Source organism: Amphibalanus amphitrite, unplaced genomic scaffold (assembly GCF_019059575.1).
Source record: "Amphibalanus amphitrite isolate SeventyFive unplaced genomic scaffold, NRLGWU_Aamphi_draft 000020F_arrow, whole genome shotgun sequence".
NCBI classification, from domain to species: Eukaryota; Metazoa; Arthropoda; class Thecostraca; order Balanomorpha; family Balanidae; genus Amphibalanus; species Amphibalanus amphitrite.
In genome coordinates this window covers 1,405,719-1,433,183 of record NW_024881516.1, presented here as the reverse complement: position 1 = coordinate 1,433,183, position 27,465 = coordinate 1,405,719, and the positions used below count along the sequence as shown (strand labels likewise).

Below are 27,465 nucleotides of genomic sequence, written 5' to 3'. Positions count from 1 at the left end.
AACATGACCTGACATATGACGTCATAACTTTCTGACCGACATATCATGAGGTCAAAATTTTCAGGACATGTGTCAAATTGATCAATGTAAGGGTACTGAAAGTTTCGTCGCGACCTGAAGCTTTTTACGCGAGTTATTTACGAAAAAAAACATGTGGGTCAACTTGGCAACTTTCTAGTTGAGAAAGTGTTTGGATATAAAGAGGGCAACACAGTGCCAAAAATGTTGCGCCCCGTGGTGGACCTCCTCACAACTTAAAGGGATGTGTGTAAAGTGTCGGTGTGTTTGTGGGACACCGTGATGATTAGAGAACGCAGTGTTCCAACTGCCGAGCATCGCGCTGAAGCTCTTTCTGGAACAATGGACGCAGCTGCTACGTATGTGACGCGCCTAGGGTGGTTGTAGTGACCTTTCTTTGTTCTTTTGCATTTCGGCACTTACTGGAACTTGGCAAGTGTTAAGTGTTAGTTTTTTTCGTATTTTGTCAGAATTGAGTAAGATCGGGCCTCCCCGAGCTGTAAAGCGGGGTCGGCCCGATGAATGGTTTTCTTGCACAGAATGAAGATGAACATACAGCGTCCTTTTCCGTGGAATCGCCGTGAATACCCCCGGTTGTTGAATACATTTCAAACCGTTTGATATCAGTCTGTCGACATATTTTTCACAAGGATTAAGCCGACGGTGGGGGGATGGATATCGTCGTGCCGAACGAACGTGACTTGGAACAGGACACATAAAACGTACCCATTTCTTTACATTTCACAGAGCCAACCACATGTGATGCCTGCACTCGTGCCCTGACTATTGGACACATACTCATGAACTCTGTCAAGTACCGCAATATCAGATAAGATCTACGAGAAACATGTATTCGCACTGGTAACAGGGTTATCATGCATGCTGTTATGGGTGAAGAAAACTGACTGGAGATATCCAGTATTTCATGAGGCACTATTCAGGCCTCCCAGGCGTGTTGAATTGTTACGCGAGTTGTATTATACTAACATTCCTTTTACAGCTTGTCTTCTCAGCTTCGTTCTACTGAATATACGATATAAATGTAGCCCAGCGGGCGCTCAGCACCCTGTTCGATTACTTAATTACTTACTTTGTCTTCCGTGTTTCTAACGGGTTTCCCTAACATTATCTCCCTTTGATTCTTGCGAATAATTGTGTTCCTGAGGTCTTGATCTTACATGTTCCTTTTGTGGGAATGCGGTTACTGACCTCCTCTTTCAGCCTCGCTCCTGATTCGACGCGAGTAATCAAGACTGATTGATGGGTCGTTAAAGAAACGAAAGTGACACCGTGACTCCTAACTTGTTTCTGCACTGTGGGGCTTAGAGTTCTTAATCACTTTTCGGCTTCTTGGCTTGGACCGAAGTGTAGAGTGCGCAGTGACCGTACCGTTTCGATGATTCCGTATTTTGTAACGAAAGTGGCACCGTGACTCTTACCGTGTTGCTGTGGCTCCGTTGGTTTTGGTGTTTTTAATCGCTTCTCGGCCTCTTGGCAAGGACCGAAGTATAGAGTGCGCAGTGACCGTACCGTTTCGACCATTCCGTGTTTTGTAACGAACGTGGCACCGCGTGCTTCGGCACCGTGAGAACCGCGAGTCATGCGCAAGTGTTCTGGTCGCTTCGTGTTTTGTACCCTTGCGGAGTTTGTACATTGAACTGTAAATACATTTTCTCAAACAAACCTGCTTAGCCTACGCAAATTGGGGGGGGGGTCATTTTGACCCCTCGATGGTAGCGTCTTGCTGGGGTCATCGTACTCGGGCAATAGGAGTCGACAAGCGAGTCATCCGCCCAGTCGGCGTTGGCTCACTCGGATAGTGGGAGTAGCAAAGCGAGTCATCCGCCTAGTAGGCGTTAGCTCACTCGGATAGTGGGAGTAGCAAAGCGAGTCATCCGCCTAGTCGGCGTTGGCTCACTCGGATAGCGGGAGTAGCAAAGCGGGTCACCCGTCTAGTCGGTGTCGGCTTACTCGGAAAAAGGGAGTAGCAAAGCGAGTCATTTTTTATCGCGTCAAATGACTCCAGAAAAGGTTGGACTTTTTTTCCAGGCAGTTTGACTCCGCAGAAAAGAGTCAACTCGCCTTTAAGGAGTAAATTTTTTTCTCAGTGTACGCCAGAAGTAAAGTAATCTTGTACGCCAGATGCCTCGGGGGTTCTTATCCGCTCTGGGTTCAGAGTGCAGTGGCATAGGTATAGTCGACTACAGAATGATTTTCCACTTTTCATGACAGGCAATTATTTGCCTGGAGTGGTAGGCTGTGCCGCATCACACGGGATGAGTTCACAAATTATAGCTTTGTCCCAATGCTCACAATCGACACGCTTAATTGCGTGATAAGCGGCACAACTTAGCGCTCCGGTCAACTGATAGCTTCTGAGGAGTGTGGAACATCATTCTGTAGTCGACTATACCACGCTCACCCTGAACCAGAGCTGATAGACAGTGAAAATGTCGGACGTTGTGACTTGTGATATCTGCACCAGTGAACTGTCGCACATTTTATCCCAATAATTAACAGTGCACGGGTGACTTAAAAAATGTGCGTTAGTTGGAGCACCTAAACTCAGATTGTCATTACCTAATTAGTATTCACATTGTGAAGCTTAAACTACACTTCATGCTCATTTGGCTCACCTGTTATCAGTATCAGTAAATAGGGTATTAATAAATCTGGCGTTACCATCAATGCTAAGTGCTAACCAGTAAACATGAAGTCCAAGGAAGATAAAAACATAATCTTACTTGACCTAACCTTACCTACTAACCTAACTAACCTACAACCTCAATACCTACAACCTACCCACCTACAACCTACCAACCTAATATGTGCCGACGGTGACACCAGATTTATGGATACCCTCATTTGTTAGGTACTTTACTCCACTTCTCATTTAATTTGAAGGTCATTTAAATTCTTATATTTAAGTCTGTGTAAACTATTATTTAAAAAACCTGATGCTTTTCCTTGACTTTAAATTGTAATCTCACTGTTTGCTTTGTGTATTTTGTAGTGTGTACTGGGTGCAAATCCATTATCCCACACGTCTTGTATGCTACAGGCCTTGTTTTGATCTGACCAACTGTTAATATGTTTCAGCTTTGAAGACTAGTATCTTTTGAAATTGAAATTTGCCTCTCAGTCTCTCAAGATGCCAAATAGATGTGCAGGATTTGATTGCTGACAAGCCAGAAATAAGGCTCAAGAGATCACCTTGCATAGGCAAGTAAAAGCTACAGATCTTTATTTTTTCATATTGTTACAGGTTATCTGTTACCGAGAGCGATTGCTGTAGTTCAATTTCTTGCATCAAAATCGGCAGAATATGACTTCACTGATCACTCTGAAGTCACTCCCGGCCGACCTATGGTAGCTACACAATTTTTATTTCGATAAAATGTTTCAGATTGTTGCAGCCGAAGGTACTGCAAGTTCGTATTGACACGTCCAGCGGTTTAGAAATATATTGCAATAAATATATTTTTTTAAATATATAAATGTAAATATTTTATTGCAGAAAACGGGAGAGGGGCTCTGTAGAGCCCCACCCTCCAGTCATGCGTGGGTAAAGGCCCATCAGTCACTAAAACCAGAATAAGTGCAAAAAAGTATTACCAAATGCCCGGAGACTGCTTTGCCATTTGCCAACATGTGTGTGTGTGCGTGTGTGTGCGTGTGTGGAGGGGGGGGGGGGGGGTGCGTGTGCGTGTGTGTCAACAATGTGTTAACAAATACGACACTTGTGCCTGGCGTATGTTAACACTAAACACTGTTAGCCATATTTTATTGATACTAATCGAACCTTCCAGGTGGCTAGAACAACCCCAGTGCCGCACAGTTCTGCGGTATATTCCTGCACCTGCTCCACCGCTGCGGCGTCCGGCCCGGCAGCACCGGGAACGTGGCAGCCCTCGAGTCGAGGGCTGCCACGGCACTCCACATCATCACGGAGCACGACTTCCAGCCTGGGCTGTCGTCTGGTGGGCAACATCGTCACCTACATCGCAGGGTTCGTGGTGAAGAAGGCGCTCGACTCTGTCAGCTGTAGCACCTGTCAGGAGGCCCTGATGAGCGACATCCAGCTGGACGACATGACACAGCTTTACCACCTCTTGATCATCTCTGCCAGATCATCTAAGGTGGGGACGGGTTACATGCCTGGGATCTGACTGAGACCCGCTCATACCCTGCCGAAGTGTTGGTGATTTCAGCGGTCAGCTGTCTCTTGCCGGTGTCAGTGAGTCGCGGCCAGCTGCCGCTGGAGTGGGTATCTACCGTTGATAGCTGCTGTGTGGCGGATAGCGTGGATTTGGATGGACACTTCATATTAATGAACAGATCAATGTTGGCCGATAAAAGACGTATTTTGTCGATGATTGCTTAGTGACTGAGTGGGTCCACTGGCGCCCAATGCAGCGGGCGCTAGGTTACCGCCTCGCCTCTTGTGACCGTGTCGATATGTAGCATTGTTAATTGCCGATTCGTTGCCGGCCGTCTCTGCTCCGTGGCTGGCTGATTCGGCACAAACTGGTGTTCGTGGCTGAGGGCGCGGTTTACAGTTACACTAGCTCGCCACGTGCCTGTGCGGCTATCGTCGGTGCTGCCTGCAAGGGCGATGTCGGTGCCTGTAAGGGGCGCGGATTTATTCAAAGTGAGGAATCGGTCATCGGAGCTCGGGTCAGCTCGGGTCTCGCTAGATTTCGAGATGAGGTTGATTGGGAATGATATAACCCATTTCGCCGACGGTTCACGCGTTTTGGTCGATTTTATAGCAAAAGATCTCAAGCTCCAGTGACTTTACTGGTTCGATTTCCAGTGTTTGACCTGACCTCTGAGTTCACCTGTTGACCTAGTATCCTGAAATTTGGGATCACTGGTTTACTCACATCGCGAACAGCATACCTATTTTTTTCCGTTCTTTGAGGGGCGAACGGCTGGAGTTCACTCCGTTCACCCTGGCTTCCCCTACTTGTAAGACGCTGACAAACTATGAACGGGTGAGGGTTAAAATTGCACTTATTGTCGATCATTGTCCATTGCATACTGCATACATAGATATAAAGTATGGAAACCATAATGGGAAACGAATTCAATCTTAAATTAGCATGCCAATTGCATCTACCTTCGGTGCCGCATATCCTTTATCAGCGTCTTCAGGGCTATATGTCTAGGGCTGATGTAATTAAATTACAATAAATACACATGTTTCTGCCCTTGTTTCACAATCTACTCATTCCAAAGAATGCCATAGGCAAAAAAGATTAACACTTTTCGGTCGAAAAATACCACAAAATCTGTCCCAAACACCCCCCTCCTCCCATAGTGTTTACACAGCGGCACAGAGTCTCGACCTCACCAACATGGCGGCCGCTGCTACGTATTCGCGAGTCGCTCCCGACATGGGGGTGCCCTATCTAGTCTTTATATCTATGCTGGTTTCATGGGCGGCGGAACAGGGGGGGGGGGGGCACCGGGGCACCGTGCCCCCCCTTGAATTCTGCAAGGGGGGCACCAATAGCAAGGTGCCCCCCTTAAATTTGATGTATTAGTACCAGGGGCGGATTCGGGAAGACTCCAAGGGGAGGGTCAAGAATCGAAGTGGTGCCCCTACCTATACCCAAAATTAAAACCTCAACGGATTTCGGCCACTTAATTTTGGTGGTGCCCTATTTTCATTTTTTTCTTTGTTTTTGGTTAGTCATGTGATGACTGGTGCCCCTGCTAGGCCGCTGGTGCCCCTGGAAAGACTGTGGTACCTACCTACCCTGCCCCCTGACAAGCCTACGGTGGGCCCTGACATGACTTAGGTGCTCATGGGCCCTGACAGGCCCGTGGTGCCCCTGACAGGCCTGTGGTGTCCTTGCTAGGCCTGTGGTGTCCCTGGGCCTTGGCAGGTCTGTGGTGCCCCTGGCGAGTCTGGGTTTGTGGTGCCCCTGACAATCTTAAAGTGCCAACGACAGGCTTGTGGTGCCCTTGACAGGCCCATGGTGCCCTTGCGAGGCCGGTGGTTCCCCTGCGAAGCCGATAGTGCCCCTAGCAGGCCTCTGGTGCCCCTGGCAGGTCTGTGGTGCCCCTGGAAGACCTGTAGTGCTTTTGCTAGGCCGATGGTGCTCCTGACAGGCCTGTGGTGCCCCTGCTAGGCCTGTGGTACCCCTGGCGGGCCTGTGGTGCCCCTGTCGGCTGTCAGGCCTGTGGTGCTCCTGGCAGGCATGTGGTGACCCCAGGCCTTAAGTCATGAGTCGACCCATGTGACCTCCCCCTGGGATTCGCCACTGATTAGTACTGCGATGGCTTCTTGGGAATTCGATACATGTAGGATAAATGGAATTTATCAAACGACAATAAGGAAGAGACAAACACATAGGTACTTGAGGATCAGCTTAAAGTTAACCACACATACGGGGGTAAACTGCCATTTTCGTTTAGTAAAAAAAAATAAAGAAAAAATAAAAAAATCATCGTGTCAGGGCTTTGACGAAAAATAAGTGGCCTAAATCCGATGAGAAAACAGGATTTGGGGGTACCCTAGGTTTGGCTCCTTGAGCTGGTGCCCCCCCCCCCCTTATCTCAAATCGTTCCGCCGCCTATGGCTGGTTTAGGTAGCTAATGGCCGCAGCTCCCTAAATATTGGTCATTTCCCATAGGATTGGATATTGCAATGCAGCTTTCCGACCCTTTGTACCAATGACGTCACGGAAATCGCTGCCTCGACCTAATGAGCAAACCTTCGAATTCGATATAGCCTTCCTTGCCATATTCGTATATTCGTCTTCCGGGCAGCTATGTGTATGTGAAGAGGGGAATGTGATAGTTTATGGCACATTTTTGTGTATTTATAGGATGAATAATGTTTGTCTCTTGTATTCAACTCAAATATTTCATCTCGGTGAACGTCATATGGGCGTTAGATTGTGGTCACCTAGTTTTAATTTAGATGTATGGAAATGGAAAGAAGAGGATGTTCCTCTTCCCATACCCACTTCCCCACGTCAAGGTCAGTGAGGTAACAATGTTTGACGGGCATGCTGCTTGGCACTTAAGTGTTTGAGGGACTGATGAACTCTTTTTTTCAAATTTTTTTGAAAAACACTGTGTGCCAGACTGCAAAGCGTGTCAGTCAACAAAGTTCACAAGCAGCATTAGCTAGTGTGACATTGCTCCAGCCTACCACAGACTAAAAATCTGCACTGGCCTCTGCCCACCAGCCTACACTGAGCAAGATTGATATTTTTCACCTCAGAATTAAGATATATACACTCTTGGGTCTTGAGCATAACGGAAAATCTCCACTATAAGTCATAAGACTCATAATTCATTTCACAGCTGATTACAATTTGCATGATGTCTCTGACTGTACCTTTTCTTGGACTATGATGTTATGTTGTGCATCATCCTAAAATCATGATTAGGTATGCATGGGATCCTGCAGATCTTGGATTCTGAAATTGTGAACTTGCGTGGGATCTTGGGGATCTTGGACCCTAAAATATTCTGATATTGCGTGGGATCTTGGAGATCTTGGATCCAGCTATCTTGATTGGCGTGGGATCTTGGGGATTTTGGATCCTACAATTTTGATTTTGCGTGAGATCTTGGAGATCTTGGATCCAGCAATCTTGATTTGGTGTGGTATCCTGGGGATCTTGGATCCTACAATTTTGATTTTGCGTGGGATCTTGGGGATCTTGGATCTTGAAATTATGATTTGCGTGAGATCCTGGGGATCTTAGATCCTAAAATTTTGAAATTGCGTGGGATCTTGCAGATCTTGGATCTTGATTTTTGGGCGAGGCACAAGTCTGTTCCTGTATTAGTATTACAGTAGTGACCAACGTTTGGCTATACACCCCTTAAGTGCCCTTTTGGCATACGAGTCAATATAGAGGACTACTCAAATGCCTCTCCTGACCAAACTAAGAAAGATACAGAAACCAGGTCACCGCCGTTCGATAGCCCTTGAATGCATCTAAAGTACATATATCTGAAAATGAAGACTCTGCCTTTCTTAGTCTTGCCGCTAGATGGCGCTAAAGTTGCTATATAATACCGCCAGTTTGCAAAGCCGGACCAAAATGCGGTTCCGATACGTTGTAGCCACATAAATTGTGCATCGACTGACACAAGAAACTTGAAGATCGGTTCAGCCATTTTAAGTCTAGAAGCTTCTAAGGACACAACTTTTAGCTATACACCCCTTAAATAATCTTTTAAAATACGAGTCAATACGGATGTCTACTTAACTGCCTCTCCTGACTAAACTAAGAAAGATACAGAAACCAGGTTACCGCTGTTTGGGTAAAGCATTCCTTTACGATGTTTGGGTAAAGTATTCCTTTACGTAATTGTCGCAACTGCGCCATTATCGCGAGTTTGGTAGCAGACGCCGAAATATGGTAACCGAACTCGACGCCATACTGTTTTGTACATGGTTGGTGATTCTCGGAATAGACGCCTGTCGGGAAGGACGCTGCCTGTTGGAGAGGACCGGGGGAGTTACTCGGAGAACACGCCTACACGGGATCTGAATCACGAAACATGGTGCCGAAACCCCCATCAAGGTTTGATTATGCCATACCAGGTAAATGGAGGGATTGGCGTGCGGAATATATGATGTACCACCGGCTCTCAAAAGTGGATAAGGAAGATGGGGACTTTCAAGTTAGCTCACTGCTGTCCTGCATGGGTATGCCTGAGTCTAACCACATTTTTTGAAATGTTTGCTTTGTCTCAAGAAGATGTGAAGAAGTTTGCAACTGTTCTGGCTCGGTTTGATATTTTGAGCCTTGTAAGAATGTGATTCATGAAAGGGCAGTCTTCCATGATAGATAACAGAGGCCAGGAGAATCAGTATCAGAATTTTTGAGAGCATTGCATGTGCTGGCACGATTGTGTAACTTCTCTGATCAAGAGGGCATGATACGAGACAGATTTGTCATGGGATTAGCCGACAGAGAAGTTACCGAACAATTGATGCAAATGGAACAATGTACTCTCTCGCAGGCTGTGCAGATCGCTGGAAGGCGTGAGATGGTGAGAGGTCAGCTGAATCGGCAACCACAGCAGCAACCACAGCAGCAGCAGCAGCCAGTGGAGGTGAAGCTGGACAAGCTGGACTACAAGCGGCAGAAGCGTGAACAGCCCAGACATCAAAGCCGACAGCCTCCCAAGGACTCTGCGAACTGCAGCTTCTGCGGAGGACATCACAGCAAAGGCAAGAAATACTGCCCAGCTAGTAACAAGGTCTGTTCGAAATGTGGAAGGAAAAATCATTTTGCTAAGGTATGTAAATCACCAGAAGTACAGGAACTTGTTCATGACATACAAGAAGATACACTGTTACTGGGTCATGTAGACGCTGAGCGGTCACCGTGGATCGTACACTTGAAACTGTGTGGGAAAAAGGTTCCGTTTAAGATAGATACAGGAGCTGACGTCACTGTAATCAGTAAGGACACTTACTCAAAGATGTCTTGGAAGCCTGCGCTGCAGCCCGTGAAGCAAAACCTGACTGGTCCAGGGGGTTCTGTGTCATGCTGTGGCTCGTTCAGGACTCAGGTCAGGTTTAAGAATGAGTTTCACCAGCTGCATGTGTATGTTGTTGATGGTCTGGACAGAAACCTGCTAAGTCGTGAGATGGCTGTGCAGATGAAGATGGTGTGTCGCATTGATGATGTTCTGCCAAAAGACCCTGCGGAGGAGCCCCTGGGCACGATGGTCGGTGAACCGGTCCGGATCCATCTCCGAGAGGACGCCCAGCCCTACTCTGTGAGCTCCGCAAGGCGCATTGCGTTGCCGCTCCTGCCAGCTGTCAAAAGGGAAGTACAGCGCATGCTCGATAGCGACATAATTGAACCTGTTACCACTCCATCAGATTGGTGCGCCCCAATTGTGCCTGTAGTCAAGAAAGGTTCAGAGGATGGTGGAGAACCGAAAGTAAGGTTGTGTATAGATTTTAAGAAACTGAACCATGCCATTAAACCACGAAGGACATCGATCTGGCTCCGGTTCGCTGTCAGCGGATGCTGCTTCGACTGATGCGGTATGGGTTTGTTGCTGAGCACTGCCCGGGGAAGCAGATGGTAGTGTCTGACCTGTTGTCTCGACAGCCCTTGGACGTTGACTCAGGAGACATCCGCCACGAGAAGCCTGGTGATCTAGAAGAGGTCCAGCTGTACGTTGACGCCGTGGTGTCCGGTGTCCTGGAGGACGCCAAGCTGGAAGAGGTCAAGTCGGCTCAGGAAGGCGATCCGGTGTTGAGGAAGGTAGCAGAGGTCACGGAGAAGGGATGGCCGGCTACAGCTACTGAACCAGAGATGGAGAAGTTTCGAAGCCTTCAAGACAGCCTGTCCGTGGTGAGCGGAGTGCTATGCTACGGATCCAGAATCCTGATTCCAGAGTCAATGAAGAGGGACGTGCTGAAGCGAATCCATGCTGGTCACATCGGTTTGAACAAGAGCCGACAGGTGGCTAGGGAGAGTGTGTTCTGGCCGAGGTTGAGCGAGGACCTGAAGAACTTCATCGAAGGATGCGACTTCTGCCAGGCTCAACGACCCAGACAGCGGAGTGAGCCACTGATTCTGACACCCTTGCCGCAGAGTCCCTGGAGGAAACTCGGAGCTGATATTCTGGAGCACAAGGGAAAGTCGTACCTTGTGATTGTTGACTTCCATTCCAGGTATCCTGAGATCCTGCAACTATCGTCAATTACAAGCGAACAAGTTATCTTGAAAATGCAGTCTGTCTTTGCGCGATTTAGATTGCCCTGCGAGCTGATCACTGATGGAGGGACGCAGTTTACCAGTGCGCTTTTCCAGGAGTTTTCCAGGGAGTGTGGTTTTATCCACACGGTGACCAGTCCGCATTTTCCGCAGGCTAATGGGGAAGCGGAACGAGCGGTCCGCACTGCTATAGTTCGTTTTTTTTTTTTCAAAAGGACGCTGGCTCCAAGTATGTTTTTCGAACAAGCACGTGTTTTAGCGAGCAAAACGAGCAAAAACTGAACCTGAGAAAATCGAGCGTCGACTAATTTTAACATGTGATTTCTTCCCGATAATTTCCATATGGGCGTTTTGGAAGCAGATATGAGAACAGCGGTGACGTCATGCTGTCGAACATGTATTTCAATGTAACTTATGACTATCATGGACGGAACCGCTCACTCGATTATAAGCTCGGCAACAGTGAAAAACTAAGTTTCACCCAAATTCGTTGACACTTGTCCCACTGCACGGGCATTTGGGTGCCTGCTGCCACCAGTGACGTCATCATAGTATGTTCATTTTTAAGAAACAATTTCCAGCTACTTACCGTGCAAAATTTGAAATCGATTATTTTTTCGGTAAGAAATTCTTGGCCAGACACTGAAGCTGCCAAAACTCACGTGAGAGCTTCGATATTGAACTTTGAGCCAGCGTCCTTTTGAAAAAAAAACGAACTATAAGCACCTGCTGAAACAGCCTGATCCCTGGATGGCTCTTCTCGCCTACAGAGCAGCACCTCTGCACACTCTGGGTCTCAGCCCTGCCGAGCTGTTGATGGGGCGGAAGCTGCGGACGACCGTCCCGATGCTACCGCAGAAGTTTCGGCGACGGGATGATGAGGTCAGGCGAGCCGACGAGAGGCTCAAGATGAAAGGTAAGAAGAATTTTGATTAGAGGAAGGGAACAAAAGTGCTGCCTGACTTGATGCCTGGTGATAAAGTAAGAGTAAGGACTGATCAAGAGAAGGAGTGGAGCTCACCAGTGACCGTTGCTTCAAAGGAAAGTTGTCGTTCATATTGGATCTCGGATGGTCAGGGACAGTGGAGGAGAAACCGTCATCATCTTCTAGGTCCGTTACCCATCGCCTGTACTGACGTCGCTGACACCCCGCAGATTGCCTCTGGCGAAGTCCGAGCCCCGAGATCAGCAGTCCTGCCCAGCGGTACGTCTAGCTGGCCCGGCGATGACTCAGCCGACCAAGTCGGCGAAGGCTCGGCAGACCGGCCCGGTGAAGGCTCGGCAGACCGGCCCGGCGAAGGAACGCCGGGAGCAGCGTCCCGGTCCGGTGACGGGCGGGGCCGAGTTACCCGTTCCGGGAGAGTTGTGAGACCGCCGAGGCGGATGGATCTGTGAGTCATTTGTCTGTGATCTCATACTTGTTTAAAGGGGGGGGGGAGATGTTTGGGTAAAGTATTCCTTTACGATGTTTGGGTAAAGTATTCCTTTACGTAATTGTCGCAACTGCGCCATTATCGGGGTGAGACTAAATGCTTACTTCGAAATCTAAGCTGTGTTGCGGAATTGGCGGTTATGTGCGGCGTGTATGCCGCATGATTAGTAAGCGGCGACCACTAAATTAAAGACTTAAACGCTCCAACCTGTTTTCAATGAATAACACTGCATACCAAAAATGCCAATCGCTCTCGTCATAAGATATTTAGATTTAAATAACTAAGTTATCTGCATCATCATTTTGAACCAAATTAATGCTTTCAACTTAGTACTCACTCATTCCTTCCTTCGTTGGCTCCAAACAGTCTTTCGATTGTCTGGAAATCGTATGCCAAATCCCGCACCTGTATACGACTGGTGCATATAAAGGCCGATGTAAAAATTTCAATAGGCTCTCGCATGCGATTTCCTGGCTACCCTAAAAGTCTGTTTCAGTCATGCTATCAAAACATGGTATGTCAGCCCTGTCACCAGCTTATGACTGCTCTGCTTGTAGTGCCCCTGACCGTCACCGACTCCCTTCCCTCCTTAAAAGCCTAGTTTCCCTCCATCATCTCTACTAGATTTAGGTGATGCTCCGACAAATTCACAAACAAGACCGAACTTGTTCGGAGTTCGGACTGTGAGTTAACCCTCGCCCTTTACGGGGGGGGGGGGGGGGGTCGAACGGACTCCCCTCGGTTTTTCGCGAATAACTCGCGTAAAAAGCGGCCGATCACAACGTAACTTTTAGTACCCTCGCGTATATTTTCACGACATGCGTATTGCGTACCTATGATAGGTAGGTATAACTACGTGATAGTTGAAAATGATAAAATGAGAGAAACAATTTAATGCCCTTGAAATGGTATATGAGAGGGCCGTGTCTCCGAGAGCCGGTGCTAATAGCAGGGACAGCGCTGGACTGACTACCTGCAGCGCGCACACACTGTGTTACTCAGCCTTAACCCTCGCCGGCACAGGGGGGGGGGGATGCAACCCCCCTAAGGTTTTTCGCGAATAACTCGCGTAAAAAGCGGCCGATCGCGACGAAACTTTCAGCACCCTCGCATTAATCAACTTTACACCTACCCTGAAAATTTCATGACCCTGACGCAAATAACCTTTGACCTGTGGCCTACTTTTCGAGACCATGTTTGGCCGGAACCGCGATTCAGCGTATGTCGGCTCGCATTAGCAGCGCGTTTGCAGTCTTTTCGTGGTTTCAAGCGTTCAAACATGTGATATGATGTTGCCCCCATGCATTAGGGTGGGTGTCAAGGTCACCTGAAGGTCAGGTCAGGTCATTGACCTTTGGTGACCTCGGAAACAGCGCAGCACGGTTGACTTCAACCGACGACATGGGGCGCGACCTCTCCCTCCGCTGTACCCAGGCGATGTCGTCTCAACGAGGCTGCCGGGAGAGAAAGCCTGGTCCGACAGGCAGACATTGATCGGCACTACCGGTGACCGGCAGGGTTCTGCTCGACTAGAAAAAATTGTCGACTCGACTCATCATTCAACTTCAGAAAGCTCTGATTCAACTCTGACTCAAACAAGGAGTTGATTTTCCCTTGACTCGACTCATGACTCAAACGGCTCAATGAAAATATGAGTCGACTCAAACTTGACTCAATTTTTTTGTTGAGTCAAGTGAGTTGACTCAAAATTGACTCAGATAAAAAAGTTGTTGAGCGGGGGTGTGAAAAAATTCGGCAGCAGGGCCAGGGCTAAGTTGTTAAGCGGGGGGAGGGAATGAAAAGCTTTTATATATTGTCTCTAGAAAGTTGAGTCAGCTGACTCATGTTCCTAAATGTTTGACTCAACTCAATGTGAAAAGTCATTTTACTGACTCAACTCTGACTCAACTCAACACCTTAATATATTTGTCCGACTCAACTCTGACTTAACTCAGCAGCTCAACATTTTATCCGACTCGACTCAAATCTGACTCATTTGGTCAGAGTTGAGTCAAAGTTCTGACTCGACTCATGAGTCAAGCACAACCCTGGTGACCGGTCGTACTGCATCAGGAACCGTCGCCACTTGCAGTACATTCCGGACGTTCCTGATCCTCGTCCCGGCGCTCAGGCAGACACAGCGAACGACGGACGAGGAGCAGAGGAGCAGGCATGAAGCAGCGCGGAGACCGGCAACAGCAGCCCAGACGGCGGAGGCACAGATTGCCACGCCTCCAGCCGCATCGCTGACGTACTAGCAGTACTAGCCTCGATTCGTACTAGCAGTGGCCGCGTGATTAAACCTCGTCTGCGCTGGGACCTGTGAGCCGTTCATTTGGGCTGCTAATGAGATGGGTGTCTCGTTTGGACGTTGTACATGGTTAGCGGTTTAGAAGCGCCTCTCCCAAACTTTGAGGTTGCCCAACGTTCAGTAGTTTTGATGCCGAAAAGGGGGAAGGTGTATCGGGATGTTACTTTGCAGCAGTTTAGTGTGCTTTCACTTGTGGCGCATGTGTGACTTGTCTTGGAGACGACGTTGCCGTCTGACGCTGTATGTGGTTGAACACAGAATCGTACTGAAACATCGGCATCATGTCCCGTTCTTTTAGGTAGCGCGCCGCCCCGCATGAAGTCAGCGTGGCTTGATTCAGGCATCAGGGCGCGTTCACAAACCGAGCCCTCCTGTGCCGCCTGCTGGCAGACCAGCATCTGGCTCATGCCGCCATGGATGCCACCATGCAATTTTACTACCATACGAAAGGAAATATTGTACCCTTTCACACAACTGTCTTAGACGAACACTAACAAATGAACCCGTCGGTGACTCGGCTACTGCTCATAGCACAAGTCATCTCGCAAGGTCAGGTCACTGCTGAGTTGAAAACCGATACCAGAAGCACGTATTCATTCAATATTCCCATTTTTGTCATCATAAGAGAAACTGTGCAAAGTGCAAACAGATATGGCGAAAAGAAAATAGATGTCCCGATACTATCGTTACACCCTGTTCATACTGATAAGCGGTTTAAACATTACAATTCCCTAGCATTGCACTGACCCTGGTGTCCGTGGTAGATGTGGAGACAGTCCCGAAGTGCCAGGCTCAGCAGATATGTGATCAGGTGCTGTTGAAGTTCATGGCACTGGAGTAAATGTTCGCTGGGATCTCGTGGGTTGACACTGGGGATATAATAGCCCGGTGTCACGACCTGGTATCGGATAGTTTTCTTTATCACCAATTTAAATTGTAATATCAACACCAGGTTATGTTTTGTTTTCCACTGCACCTGTTAGTCTTTATTATCAAGTTACATTGTAATGAATACTTAACATAAGCTGGCACAACATCCACCCATTCACAGATAAGCTTAGGCCACATATGCAGAGACGTGCACATAAACCTAGCCCACATATACACTGCTAGCGGTAAACATTGACCATTGTATTTAAATGCGGTTAAAGAACGGATAAAGAAGAAGATGCAGCACACCGCATCTTCATTTCGTTACGAGCGAGCGAGCGCAGCGAGCGAGCGAGTTCATACTGAATTAAAGGGACTATCCCACCTTCTAAAATGTTGTTAAAACCAGTTAAATTGTGCCCGACTTTATAGATTGGATGACCAGGAACACGGTTCTGGCATTTATTTTTCATTAAACATCTTAGGCTTCCCATATTCCAAACACAACTTTCAAATATGTGACGTCACAGCCCAAAATTACCTCCTTCCCCAGGCCACATTACTGTCATAAAGCTGATTCTTTTTACTCTGTAGGCACCACAACAAAGTTCAGACCAAGTTTTAAGCGATTTTTCAACGAACAAACCCATTTAAATCAGAATGACTAAACGAGGTGACGTCACACTAACGGTCGCTCCATGTTGAAGATAGGGCCTTGCGCAAGGCCCATTTTCAAATGAAGGGAACGAATTTCTTCAACACCAAGAGGCCGCGGGGGTTGCAACCTAGATAGATAGTGGTTTCTGAACCTCGCCGCAAACTTGGCTATCTCAACTCAAACCCCATGTTAACCCGCGCCCTGATGGGGGGGGCCATTTTGGCCCCCCCCATCCCATTTGGTTTTTCTTAAATAGCGAGAAAACGGCGGCGCGCAGCGCCGCCAAATTTTGGGTACCTTACCGGGCATCAATTTGACACCTTGGGACAAAATTTCAAGTCACAGGTCACCTCAGGTCAGGAGTTATTGAGGTCAAACTGAGGTCATGTTCGAGCAAAAATGAGCAAAAAACATGACATCTTGAAACGCTCATCAATTCTACAGTTAACAAGCAATTTTAAAGTTCTTTATGTGGTTGTGTAGAGAAAAGACGGCGCTACAAAACTGCTATCTCGGATTTTCGAAATTTTGGGATTTTGACCCCCAAAAATAAAAAAAATTGATTTTTTTAGAAAAACTCAAAAAAATTCCAAATTTTTTTCGAATTTCGAAAAAACCGGAATATATGTGATAGTCCCTACGCTTTTCGATATACATACCAAATTTTAGATCGACACCTCTTTTTTTGGCCAAGTTATAGCAAAAAACCTGTTAAAAATTGATGACGTCAAATTTTTGAACTCATTTTTTAGCAATTCTAGACCTCGTAGCGCAAAACGGAGACCACCATTGAACTCCCCGTGACGAGCTGCATCAAATCGATACCCATTTTATGCAAAAATATCAACTTTGAAATTTGACCTAATTTGACCTGACCTTGACCTGACCTTGACCAAAACTTGACCTAAGCTGGCCCTAAAGTCTGTCTGACCCACATAATCGCATTTGTCATGTAAAATGGACCATAAAACATGTATCACACGACACTTTCATATTGTGACCCCCCAGTGACCTGACCTCTGTGACCTGACCTGGTATCAGTGACCTCAAATAGCAAAATATGTGTTTGAAGAACATTTCTCCACCGATGATTTTCAATGAAATGCATTTTACTCGATTTTACAACGCATTTCTTGAAATGCCTGTAAACGGTGAAAATTCGACCTTTGACCTGACCTGTGACGTAATCGGTTTGACCGAGGTCAATGAAATTGGGTCACAAGGTAGTTCCCCGTTGGGGCTATCCAACACCGTTTACCGCTTGTCGCTATGTTGCGTGGTTCTCGAGATCTGAGGGGGGGAGGGCCAAAATGGCCCCCCCCCCATCCGCGTTGCTCGGCAGACCCCATCGCGCGGGTTAAAGGTGGGATAGTCCCTTTAAGGGAAAATCCTGAGTATGAGCGGCCGGCCGGCCGGCCGTGGGGACGCTCTTCAAAAGCTAATATCTTAGGAACGGGACATCCGATTGACAAGCGGTCTTCTTTACTGAATGTCACTTGGACGTAAAAGTTCTGTGGTGTGATGGCCACCATGCGTTCTTGCCAACCACCGCACGTGGCGCGTGGTAAAGTTGGACATTTTTTAAGAACCCCCAAAATTGCAACCTCGATAACGGCACAACGGTTGGGCCGATTGAATTGAAACTCGGTACACAGTTAGGTCTCCATCAGATAATTCATCTGCATGTGTTAAGATTGGGGTGCTACCGCACGTGCGCACGTGCAGGGGGCGCTCCCAGATCTCGAGAACGGCTGGGCCGATTGCGCTCAAATTTGGTACACGGTTGGGGACCAGTTAGTAGGGTGCCGTGCACAAGTCAGTTTGGACCCCGCTTGCACGTACGCACGTGCAGAATGCCGCTTCCAGATCTCAGGAACGGCTGCGCCGATTGCGTTCAAATTTGGCACACCGCTAGCGACCGGTTAGAAGGGTGCTTTGCACAAGCCCGTTGGAAGTACCCTCTCGCCCTTGCGCACGTGCAGGGCTCACTATCTCGCTCGCTCGTTCTTCGCCCAAAAGGCGTTTTACTGGTTTTATGGAACTGTGATAAACTTACCAAAAGCGTAGGGACAGCGTTGTAAACTCTGAATCTGAATCTGAATCGAGAGGAGCTTGGGCGATGTAGCTGGTTGGGCTGAAGTGTTTGGCACAAATACCAGTACCCATGACAACCTCCTCTATGTTGCATGCAGCCAGCCACGTTTTTCTTTGAGTTCATCTTGGGGCACCTGAAAAAGGTTAACGTGCTTAAAGTTTGTTGACCAAAAAGTGCCAAGCTTTTACGATATTAGGCTGGCGATGGTAATAAAGAGCAGCTTTATGCTGTAACTAATTATGCATGTGCGTGAATACATTTTTAAATCTTCTTGCAAACCAAGTCTAGCTTTCTGGCATTTTTTAACAATCTCAGTCCTCTATTCAATATTTGTCTACGAGTCTTGTGTACTCTTGAGAAAACTACATCAATGCAGGAGCAGAAAGGTCCAAGAGGTTTTATATTAGAAGTTTAATTTGGCAGGGCGGCACGCATTTACACAGTCACATCTCCATCTTTATGGAAATGCAGTGTAACTAGGACGAGCAAAAAACTTCATGCGGTTCAGGCCCACAGATCATCTTTCGAGGCTGCATTCCACCGAACCAGACAGGATTTGTTGCGCGGCGCCTCACACGAGACAGCGCGGCGCGGTGGCAGGGACGTCTCGTTCCGAAACCTCTCCAGAGCCGCTCGCAGAGTGAAACTACTTCTAGATTGAACAGACTGGAAAAAATACACGTTATGCCGAATATGTCCGGCGTAGTGGCGGGATGGCGCTGAAAATTTCAGCGCACGTCGGCATAACTTATGCGCCGAATTCAGCGGATGGCGGTAGCCGAATTTTTCGGCGCAGGGCGGCCGTATAATTTTTGGTGAATGACGGTTACCGAATTTAGTCGGCACGCTGGTCAATCTAGCAGCAGATTCGCCCTGCGGGCGGCTCTGGAGAGGGTTCGGGACGAGACGTCCCCGCCCCGGTCGTCGCGTGCTCGAACTGGCGAGCCGCCCTGAGTTCACTCAGCGGAGGAGCGACCGCCCAGGTGAGGCCTTCACCCTCGGAGCGGATAAGGGTATGGAAGACCTTATTGAACATCGCCAAGCGTCGCAAAGTAATATTGCAGTCACGTTCCTGCCCACTGCGGTATCGAGGGGAATGAGAGCGCGGACGACCTTGCGAAACAAGCGGCCGCCCTGCCCTCTGAGTCTGACGCCCGACGCTGACCCGGATGGTTCATTGTGCGGCCTCGCGTCAATGGCGCGACAACTGGTCCGAGTCACTATTCAAGCCACTCCTCGGGAGCACGCCGCCGCTCCCTATCCCCGAAGCAGACCAAGAGGACGCCGTTTCGGTGCACCAGGTGAGGGCGGGGCCCGGGCCACTGGGGCCGCTCGCTCAAGTACCTGCACTAGATTGGCCGTCTCCCATCCGAGGCGTGCCAGCAGTGCCCAAACAAGCGGTGACCACTGCCCCGCGGCGCTCTGCGCCGTGTGCAGAGAAGAGGCTGATGTGCCGGGGCACGTGCTGCTCCGCTGCCGGGCCTTCCTGGCACCCGCCAGCCTCGTACACACCGCTCCGTCGATTTTTGTGGCCCCAGAATTTCCGGCAAGGACCTTGCGCTTCACGGCACGACACTACAGTGCGCCAAGCGAATAGTGGTATTGGGCTTCCGTGGAACTCATGGAAGTAAAAACTTGTTCGGACGCTCAAACATAGCCCATAGGAGTGTCCAAGGCCCCAGGACGCTCCATCTGGTTGATATAACCAGTAACCTTGGTCGGTAGATAGGCACATGAGCTTTATGCATATAAAAGTTGCGTAATTTTGACGCAAATAAGCACCCAATTTTCAGCACAAATCATGTAGAAATTTCAGCACAAAATCGCTTGCGCTGGATTTCGGCGCATGAGTGTCTCACGGGCGTCCGGCGTAGTTGTAGTGTATGGATGTTTTCCAGTTTGGCCGGGCGGGCTCCAACACTACGGTAGTGTGCAACAAGTATGAAACCAAAAGCGCCAACAGCGCTCCGTGAAACACGGCCCAGAACTCTGTGTAGAAGAATTGGAATAAGGAAAGACAAGCAACTGTAGGGATCATCACTGCGATTAGTATGAGCCTTGGCCGCCTCAGCCTTGGCCTTGGGACGTACCTTGTTGTACGCTGAAAAATGTCATGACTCATCCTGCCTCCAGGCCATTGAAGCCAGGGTATATCAGTATCATATCATACCCTGCCTGATATAATAGAACAACAGATAGATTGAAGCATCTGGGACGCCGGTGAAAACAGGGCGCCGGAGGGCATATTAGTCACGTGACATTTGGAGCTTCTCCCGCTCCAAGGGCCTTCTATATGCCAAACGTCACGAGCTGTCTAGAGTTCTTGACAACCACCTGGACAAGGAAAGGAGGAAGGCCAACATAGTCATTCATAACCTACCCGAACAAGGAGAGGGCACTCTGCACGAGAGATCAACACGTGACCAGTCTGCAACCACATCCATGATCAGGGAGGTGATGAAAATAAACATCACAGCATCAAAGTCATTCCGAGTTGGAAAGGCCATTCCTGGGAAACCAAGGCTTCTTATTGTCACCCTGGACAACCCAGCTTGTAGGCAGGACGTGCTGAAAGGTGCTCCCCAACTGCGCCACTCTGCACAGCACGGCAACATTTACATCACACCTGACCTGACCCAACAGGAACGAGAGGCAAACAGAAAGCTGAGGGAAGAGCTGGCATCCAGACGGAGATCTGGTGAGGACAACCTGAGAATCAAGGGGGGAAAGATAATCTGTGTCAATCAGGAAACAAGTAACGATGCCTCTAGCACGAGCAGGAACCCTGGTGGCACCACTGTGCCTTCTCAAACTCGTCAGGCTGGAAACATCGCCCCTGGCGCGCCTGTACCTGCCCAGACAACCGCTGTGCCTCCAGCTGTTGGCATGGCATCCGCCAGCCACGAGGGTAGTGGCACAGCACAGAAACCTGGTGCAGTGGATGGCAATGGTGGCACACCTTTGCAAACCCCAGCACCTAGCTCAGAAGCCCACCCAGCAAATGGTTTGTGACTAAACCATCCAACCTCTCGCAACAAGAAGAATCTCACGGTTTTATACACAAATGCTGACCAGTTTATTAACAAACGAGATGAACTGTGCCTGCTGATTTGCGGTGATGAGCCTGACGTTATCCTCATCTCTGAGGTAATTCCCAAAGCCCAGAGAAACCCCATTGCTCCTGCACTGTTAAATATCCCAGGTTATGTAATGCATTCCAGTTTCGATCTATCCACCCCAAACCTAGGCCAGAGTGGAACTAGAGGCGTATGCATTTACACGGCAATACACCTGAAGGTAACAGAGGTTCATCTAGAAAAATCATCTGTGGAGAACACCTGGGTAAGATTGTGCCTCGCAGGAAGTGATAGCCTTCTGGTGGGCTGTGTCTACCGTAGCCCATCTGGTGCAATGCAGGAAAGCACAAAGCAACTTGGAGAACTCTTCCAGAAGGCCTGCTCACTGCATGCTTCACACCTGATCATTGTTGGCGATTTCAACTTCCCCCACATTGACTGGGAGTCTGAAACATCATCTGCACCTGCATCTCATTGCTCACACCTGTTCTTAGATATGGTACATGACTGTCTTCTCTCTCAGCACATCAAGCGCCCGACTCGATACCGATCGGGCGAGACACCGTCAGTGCTGGACCTGATCTTTACCAACGAGGAGGGCATGGTGAAAGACATGCAGTACCAATCTCCACTAGGAAACAGTGACCATGTGGTCATTCGGTTTACTCTCTCCTGCTACACTGAAGCTTCCGCCTCACTCCCCGAGTATCACACCATAACTGACTACGAACACCTCTCCACCGCCCTTGGTGAACAAAACTGGTCCGATATGCACAGCATGAACCTGGATGAGGCATACCAGACGTTCAAAGCGCGGCTCTCGGAGGCCCTGACCGAAAGCTCCAGGAAGAGGAGATCGCGTCATAAGAAAAACATCTACATGAACTGCAGAGCCATGCAACTGAGGAAGAAAAAGAAGTCGCTCTGGACTACATACCGATACACGCTTGACCCCATCGACTACGCCAGGTTCACACGCTGCAAAAATGAACTCAGGAAGCTCACCAGAACTCTACGCAAGGAATACGAGTCCAAGCTAGCTGGCAATCTGAAACAGAACCCAAAGGCCTTTTGGAGGTATGCCAACACGAGGCTTCGCACCAGGAGCAGAGTTGACAACCTGCTAAACGAACGGGGAGACCTGACATCATGTGACCAAGACAAAGCTGACATGTTGGGCAAGTACTTCAGCAGCATCTTTACCCATGAAGATACTGAAGCACCGGATACGGACCTTGATTGGCAGGGCCCCTTCCTCGATAATGTTGAAGTATCTCCCCAGAAAGTGGAAGGAAAGCTGCTGTCCCTCAAGACAACCAGCGCGCCGGGGCCTGACGCGATACACCCCCGAACCCTTCGCGAGTCAGCACTGGCCCTCTCCTCCCCTCTGAGCATACTGTTCCGCAAGTCCTTGGACACTGGGTCGCTTCCCTCGGACTGGAGGACAGGCGAGATCACCCCGATCTTCAAGAAGGGTGACCGCCAACGCCCCTCGAGCTATCGTCCAATCACTCTGACTGCCATCCCTGTCAAAGTCCTCGAATCAATTGTCCGAGACGCCCTCCTCCAACATTTCCGCGAAAACGGTCTGCTCTCCAGCGCCCAGCACGGCTTCCTCCCAAAGAGGTCGTGTACGACACAACTGATGGAGGCAATCGAGGACTGGAGCACCGCCATCGAAAACGGAGACAACATCGACATCATCTACCTGGACTTCGCCAAGGCGTTCGACTCTGTGCCGCACCAACGTTTGATCCGCAAGCTGTTTGCATACGGCGTCCGGGGCCCGCTTCTCAACTGGATCGCAGCCTTTCTGATCGATCGCCGACAGAGGGTTGTGGTCCACGGATGCAAGTCCTCATGGGCCCCTGTGACCAGTGGTATTCCACAGGGATCGGTTCTCGGACCTGTACTGTTCACAATATTTGTCAACGATCTTCCCTCGGAGGTCACTGGTTCGGTCAAACTGTTCGCCGACGACACAAAACTATACCGCCGCGTCCTGGGTAGCAGCAATGACCTCCAGACTGACATCGATGCGCTCGTCCGCTGGTCTGAGAAGTGGCTGCTCCCTTTCAATGCCCAAAAATGCAAGGCGATGCACCTCGGCCACCGGAACCCGGAACACGCGTATTATTTGAACGGCATCCTGATCCAGAACGCTGAAGAGGAGAAAGACCTCGGCATCGAAATCGACAACCAACTCAGTTTTCACAAGCAGACCGCGTCAGCCGTCGCTAAAGCCTCACAGATTCTGGCCGTCGTGAGACGCTCATTCGCCAACATTGACGAACACACGCTGCCGCTTCTCTACAAGACCATGGTTCGACCCCTCCTAGAATATGGGAACACAATCTGGGGACCTTTTGGGAAAGAGGACCAGAAGAGGCTTGAACGCGTGCAACGTCGTGCAACAAGAATGGTCGCACAAATCAAGCACCTCCCGTACCCTGAACGACTCCGTCGACTGGGACTACCATCACTCTACTACCGGAGGCGCAGAGGCGACATGGTGACCGTATATCAGCTGCTGCACGGAGGGTTGGCCATATCGCCAGAAAGCTTCTTGACCCGGAGCAACTCAGCTCGAACCAGGGGCCACGAGTGTAAGCTCGAGAAACCGAGGGCCACCAAACTCGTGCGCAGAAACGCGTTCAGCTTCAGGGTCATCAACGACTGGAACTCCCTACCAAGTGCGGTGGTCACGGCACAGTCCGTCAACCAGTTCAAGGCCCAGCTGGACAAGCACTGGGGTGGCATCATGTACGACACCCCCTATCCCTGAGAGCCTAGCCTGTATCCCGACACGAGCTCGATGAGAGCGGGATCCCCAGGCCAAGTGGCCTTTCAATCCCGATCACCACGAAGGTAAGGTAAGGTAAGGTGTAAATTTCACGAACCTTGATCAAATCGCCCCAGGCGCCCTGTTTTCACCGTCGTCCAGCATCTGGAAGACACGCATGAGCCCTGATCGGCGGCCGGCTAGTACTCTTGCCCGCGCTCACATACGTGCACGTTACCCCGGCAACGGGCTATTGACCAATGAGAAGCGAGAAAAGTGTTACGTCACTGCGATTTTTCATATACCTGTGCCCCCCGGACGTGACGTAGTGTGCTCGCGCGCGTGCAGGGTCTCTGCGATCGAAAAAGAGCGCTAGCAGCGCGCCACTCGACGCCGCAATTGTCAAAAGCGGCGTGTTAGTATGCTTTATTATGAATGATGTGTGTAAAAGTGGGTTTTTATGTTGTTTATTTGGAGGAAATGGTTGGAATAAATTAAGTTATTTTTATTTCTGTTGGTTGGAGTTTTTATTCAAAAGATTTCGGTCTATACCATTGATATTTACTGAAAATACCTTCGTTTGAATAAACTGCGGATATTTGGCAACTGAAGTGTTAGGTAAGCCTAAATAATAAGTAAAAAGGTAAGAAACACCCTGATTATCATTTGAGAAACGAAACTTATATGAAATTCCCTTATAAGACTCGCTCAATATGCTACTCCGCGGTTTATGCCCCCAGGGTGTCCGAGGGTTCCCGTTAGTTTGTCGTTGGCGCTCGGCTCGCGCGCGAGCCGACGTCATCGCCCGTGACGTCGGCTCGCGGAATGCGTCATACCCTGCACACAAAATAGCCGGCTGCCGAACAGCGCTATGGCTTCATGCGCCATAGATAGCCTTGCTTGCGCCAATTGTTTATAATGAGATTAAAGTTGAGACCACTAAATTATTACACGGCTGTAGGGCAACGTGTTGCCCCGTACTCGGGGCGTAGCAGACACATGCAGACAGCAGTGCAGTGCAGTGCCAAAGCAGAAGGCAATGCCTTAGGAGAGATTACAGGCAATGGTTAGTCAAATATTTTAGGTTGTGTATCTGGCTAAGCCATGACTCTAGTATCTATGACCGTGGGCTAAGCCTGGTGCACAACTATGACAGCCTGGTTTAAATATTTGAATTGCTATTGCTTGCAATCTATTCATGCGAGCAACTGTTTTCTTATCCCCGGGTAGGTGAAAATCAATAGATCAGGTTAGGTCAGGTTTTTTTTTTACTTCTGATAAGGCCATGTTTTATTTTCAATATATTTATTTTTTCGATTTTATGGAATTCTAGAGAGTTTTGTTACGTTACAATTCTGCCGCACTTCGCACACATGGCGCGTAAACATCGAAATTGACATGGCGGCGGCGGCGGCGGTAGCGGCGGTAGTGTAATTTCGTTGTACGAAAAAATTATTGTCCATTTCAGTGTTTTCTTGATGGTTTCCACGTTATTCAGCATGGAGAAGTAGATTCTGATTATAGAAAATGTGTGATTTGATAGGGAAAGGACTCTCTCTGAACATTCGCCATGGGCTTGTTCCAGCGCCTCCGGAAACCTCCAGAAAGCTCCAGAGGGCATTCCAGCGCCTCCAGAAAGCTTCAGAAACTTCCAGTAGCCTCCAGAGTTGGGAGATTCACATTTTACTGGAGGCTCTGGTCTACAATTATGGTAGGCATGTTAGTTGTTACAAGCACAAATGTAAACATTGTTAATTTTACAACTTGAATTTCAAGAAAATTCATTATTATAATTTATTAAATCTTCCTTACTAAAATTAACAACAAATTATTTGTTTAAAAAAAGAAGAAATCTCCAGATTGCATTCCAGCGCCTCCAGTTAAACCTCTGGTAGAGGGACGCCGGTGAAAACAGGGAGCCGGAGGGCATATTAGTCACGTGACATTTGGAGGTTCTCCCCCGTCGTGGGCCTTCTATATGCTAAACGTCACGTGTAAATTTCACGAACCTTGATCAAATCGCCCCAGGCGCCCTGTTTTCACCGTCGTCCTGGTAGAGTCCAGTCAAGGAATTTCTACTGAAGATGCTGGAACAGGCCCATATTTCACTTGTAGAATAGGCCAATTGGTGCACAGTTGGTGTGAACTAGGTAATATACCTACTCAATATAGAAGCCACTGGAAAGTTCCAAAAAGCTCTAGAAGTCTCCAGAGGGTGTTCCAGCTCCTCCAGAAAGCTCCAGAAAGGTCTCTCCAAAGCTCCAAAAACTTCCAGTAGCATCCAGAGAGTTGCAAGGTCCACATTTCGGCATTAGTAGAGCAGACGTCACACGAAGGTTTTCCAACCAAGGAGAGGCGCTGTAGGTTTGTAGGTTGTAGGTCCGTAGGGTAGGTTTGTCGGTTGTAGGTTGTAGGTTTTTAGGCTGTAGGTTTGTAGGTTGTAGGTTAGGTTAGGTTAGGTTTGTTTAGGTTTTGTTAGAAAGAAGTACCTCCAGGCATAGCGCCTCTCCTTGGTGGGAAAACCTTCGTGTGACGTCTGCTCTACTAATACCCACATTTCTCTGGAGGTTCACTGGAGGCTCTGAACTACAATGGTACACATGTGACAATTGTGAATGTGAACAAAGGAGCTTTGGCCATTAAAGGGACTATCCCACCTTCAAAAAGTACCGTTTAGGATTCGGAAATGGTACTCATGATATTTTGACTAATTTTGTTAGTTTTTACGCGTTTTCATCTTATACTTTTTGAGATATTGCGACTTTCATATTTCATCGTGACGTCATTTACATCGAATCTGTGACGTAATGAAGGATTTACTTCATGTCAACGTGAGGGGAAATTTGGCAGCAAATATATTTGCTCTCAAATATGGCGCGGCTCATACAATAACAAGAGTGTCTCTGATTGGCTTATTCGTAAATCAGGTGATGCTTCACTTGAATGTGTGACAGGCGTTCAAAAGGCAAGTGACGTCATCAGATTGCCGTTAATGGTTAAGAGATTGGGACTTGCGCAGGGAATATTTTCAAATGAAGGGAACAAATTTCTTCAACACCATGAGGCTGCGGGGGTTGCGACCAAGATAGAAAGTGGTTTCTGAACCTCGCCGCAAACTTGGCTATCTCAACTCAAACCTAGTGTAAAGGTGGGAATTGGGATAGTCCCTTTAATTTTACAAATCAAGGTAAAGGAAATTACATTTTTATAATTATTTAATCTTTTTTACTAAAATCTAACACAAATTTTGTTTTTCAAGACTGAACCATCACCATTCTTTTCTTTTGATGATTGGTATCCCTGACACTAACCTCCAGAAATCTCCAGATTGCATTCCTGCACCTCCAGTGAAACCTCTGGTACAGCCTCCAGTCAAGAATTTCCACTGGAGGCACCAGAACAAGTAGTAAAGTAATATTGGTTCATGGCTGGAACAGGCCCACAGTTGGTCAATGCAGTTTACATAGCCATGGTCAATGTATAATTAGCTGATCCCAAGGCCA

The 27,465-nt window shown here is 48.4% G+C and overlaps 1 protein-coding gene and 1 long non-coding RNA gene across 2 annotated transcripts; one reads left to right on the top strand and one right to left on the bottom strand.

Annotated features, from left to right (window-relative positions):
* The first annotated feature begins 7,573 nt into the window (after nucleotides 1-7,573).
* Nucleotides 7,574-11,661, top strand: LOC122390473 (uncharacterized protein K02A2.6-like). Its single transcript, XM_043383457.1, has 2 exons — nucleotides 7,574-8,596; nucleotides 9,019-11,661. Exons 1-2 carry the CDS (start codon nucleotides 8,444-8,446, stop codon nucleotides 10,051-10,053), a joined length of 1,188 nt encoding a protein of 395 aa, XP_043239392.1. The 5' UTR covers nucleotides 7,574-8,443; the 3' UTR covers nucleotides 10,054-11,661.
* Nucleotides 11,662-15,022: 3,361 nt separating this feature from the next.
* Nucleotides 15,023-20,290, bottom strand: LOC122390468. The gene is made up of 3 exons (XR_006258160.1): nucleotides 20,194-20,290; nucleotides 18,065-18,236; nucleotides 15,023-15,349 (listed from the first exon to the last, which is right to left on the bottom strand). It is a non-coding gene; the product is annotated as an uncharacterized LOC122390468 (long non-coding RNA).
* Between the last annotated feature and the right edge of the window lie 7,175 nt (nucleotides 20,291-27,465).

Coding starts and splice junctions, on each gene's coding strand:
- LOC122390473 (XM_043383457.1), top strand. CDS start 8,444: ATGGTTGGTGATTCTCGGAATAGACGCCTGTCGGGAAGGACGCTGCCT. Junction 8,597..9,018: donor GTTTGATTATGCCATACCAG/GTAAATGGAGGG, acceptor ACTCTCTCGCAG/GCTGTGCAGATCGCTGGAAG.